Source organism: Henckelia pumila, chromosome 2 (assembly GCF_033568475.1).
Source record: "Henckelia pumila isolate YLH828 chromosome 2, ASM3356847v2, whole genome shotgun sequence".
Lineage (NCBI taxonomy): Eukaryota > Viridiplantae > Streptophyta > Magnoliopsida > Lamiales > Gesneriaceae > Henckelia > Henckelia pumila.
Window position 1 is genome coordinate 137,666,253 of NC_133121.1, and position 2,356 is coordinate 137,668,608.

The 2,356-nt window shown below is 33.7% G+C and overlaps 1 protein-coding gene across 1 annotated transcript; it reads left to right on the forward strand.

The window, feature by feature from the left end:
* Positions 1 to 223: 223 nt before the first annotated feature.
* LOC140878508 (secreted RxLR effector protein 161-like) lies at positions 224 to 1,647 on the forward strand. The gene is made up of 3 exons (XM_073282107.1): positions 224 to 576; positions 775 to 1,135; positions 1,603 to 1,647. Exons 1-3 carry the CDS (start codon positions 224 to 226, stop codon positions 1,645 to 1,647), a joined length of 759 nt encoding a protein of 252 aa, XP_073138208.1.
* Positions 1,648 to 2,356: the final 709 nt, after the last annotated feature.

Consider the following 2,356-nt stretch of genomic DNA (forward strand, 5'->3'; position numbering starts at 1 on the left):
AAAATATGCAGCGGATGGATCATTCAATCGCCAAAAGGCTCGTTTGGTTGCCAAGGGATATACTCAACAAGAAGGTGTTGATTTCTTCGAAACTTTTTCTCCAGTTGCTAGGTTGGCCACTGTCAAAGTTTTACTTGCATTAGCGGCTAATTATAATTGGGATCTTGCTCAGTTAGATGTTAATAATGTCTTTCTTAATGGTGACCTCACTGAATAAGTTTACATGGATCTTCCTCTTGGATACTCTATCTCAAACCAGCAAACTTCATCATCTCAGAAATTGGTATGTCGTTTACATAAATCAATTTATGGTCTTCGCCAAGCATCCCGCCAATGGTATACAATGTTCTCCACATTCTTACTTGAATCCAACTTTACACAATCCCAAGCAGACTATACATTATTCATCAGAGGCTCAGGATCTTCATTCTTAGCATTACTTGTGTATGTTGATGATATCATCATCGCTGGGCCATCGTCTGATGTTATTCATAATTTCAAGTCTGAACTTCAAAGCAGATTCAAGCTTAAGGATCTTGGTCATCTTAAATACTTTCTTGGTCTTGAGATTGCACGGTCAGCAAAAGGAATTTCCTTATCTCAGCGCAATTACACTCTCAATTTGTTAAATGATACAGGTTTCTTGGGTAGCAAACCAGCCAATGCACCTATGGATTCTTGAGCTCGATTGACTTCATCTGAGGGTGATTTACTTGAGGATATCACTCAATATCGCAGGCTCATAGGCAAACTTTTATATCTAACCCTTTCCAGGCCTGATATCATGTTTGCTGTCCATAAATTAAGCCAATATGTTGCTACACCCCGCACTACTCACTTGAAGGCAGTTCATCAGTTGCTGCGATATCTAAAATCAACTCCTGGACAAGGCATATTTTTTCCAACCAATGCTTCTTCTCATTTGCGTGCATTTTCCGATGCTGATTGGGCAACATGTCCAGACACAAGAAGATCAGTTACCGATTTTTGTGTTTTTCTTGGCGATGCACTCATCTCATGGAAAACAAAGAAACAAGTGACAATACCCAAGTCGTCTACTGAAGCTGAATATCGCGCTTTAGCGAGTACCACAAGCGAAATAATCTGGCTTCTTCAACTTCTCAAGGATTTCCAGGTTGCTTCTCCCACACCAGTCAGCATTTTTTGTGACAACCAATCAGCTATACACCTTGCCAACAATCCGGTTTTTCATGAGTGCACCAAACACATCGAGATTGATTGTCATTTTATACGAAGCAAACTCACTGCTGGGATCATCAAACTCATGCCCATTCGTTCTCATCTCCAACTTGCGGACATGTTTACAAAGCCACTTCCACATTCAACGTTGTCTTCATTGCTGTCCAAGATGTCCATCACTAACATATATAGTCCATCTTGAGGGGATATTAGAATATAAATTCATATTGATAATTGTAATTAAAAGTTCGTTGAATAGTTAGTTAGCTAGTTAATTAGTAGTTACGATTTGTTGTATAAATACTTTTCAGAAGTTTCTGATTCAATCAATTCACTTTCACAAATTGTAATAGTTGCTCTTTGTTCTTGATCTCTGCTCTTTTCCTTTGTTTTATTTTGCAGGAACAGATTGAGAGAAAAAGATGGCGGATCGAGGCGAATTCCTAACATAATGCACATACAGGATATTAAAAACACTTAATTATTTATACAAATATCTTATGTGATAAATTTGTTTAAAAAAAACTTATTTTTTGATATCGTAAACATTATCTAAAAAATACGACATCTTATTAAACAGAATCACTATCATTAATTTGAGCAAGACTTACGACGGTCATTCCATGTGGCCAAATATGATTTCTTTTACGTACATTTGTGTATTTGACTGTATGAATTACATATTATTATTTTGATTATTACAATTAAGATGGGTCCTTTTAGTTTAGGAATGGAAAAAACATAACAAAACACTGTATAGGTCCTCGCATAGAAAGTACTATAATATATTTTGTGCTATATATCGGGATTTTATACATCTATATTATTTATTAAAATTAAATTTCATTTACTAGCTAATTTTGGTATGGTGATGAATTGTTTTTAATTGTCAAAATACCTTCAATTATGTATACCATAGTTTTTTAAAATTTAGTTTTTTCTATTATCATTTCAATTTCAAAAATTAATAACTTTCATTTTAAAATAAAAAAATTATTCCATTTTCAAGTTTTTCTATGGAACACACACATTGCGTATTCTATGATCCTTTAATCTTAATTATTATGAAAATTAATTAATCACCAAATTAAATTCTCGCATTTCTTTCTTTCCATAATTTATAATTTATATTTATATATATATATATATATATATA

Bases quoted from the DNA above. Each gene is read 5' to 3' on its own strand.
- LOC140878508 (XM_073282107.1), top strand. From the start codon at position 224: ATGGATCTTCCTCTTGGATACTCTATCTCAAACCAGCAAACTTCATCA. The intron at 577-774 runs GTCAGCAAAAGG...AACCCTTTCCAG, and splicing joins CTTGGTCTTGAGATTGCACG to GCCTGATATCATGTTTGCTG. The intron at 1,136-1,602 runs GTTGCTTCTCCC...TTTATTTTGCAG, and splicing joins AACTTCTCAAGGATTTCCAG to GAACAGATTGAGAGAAAAAG.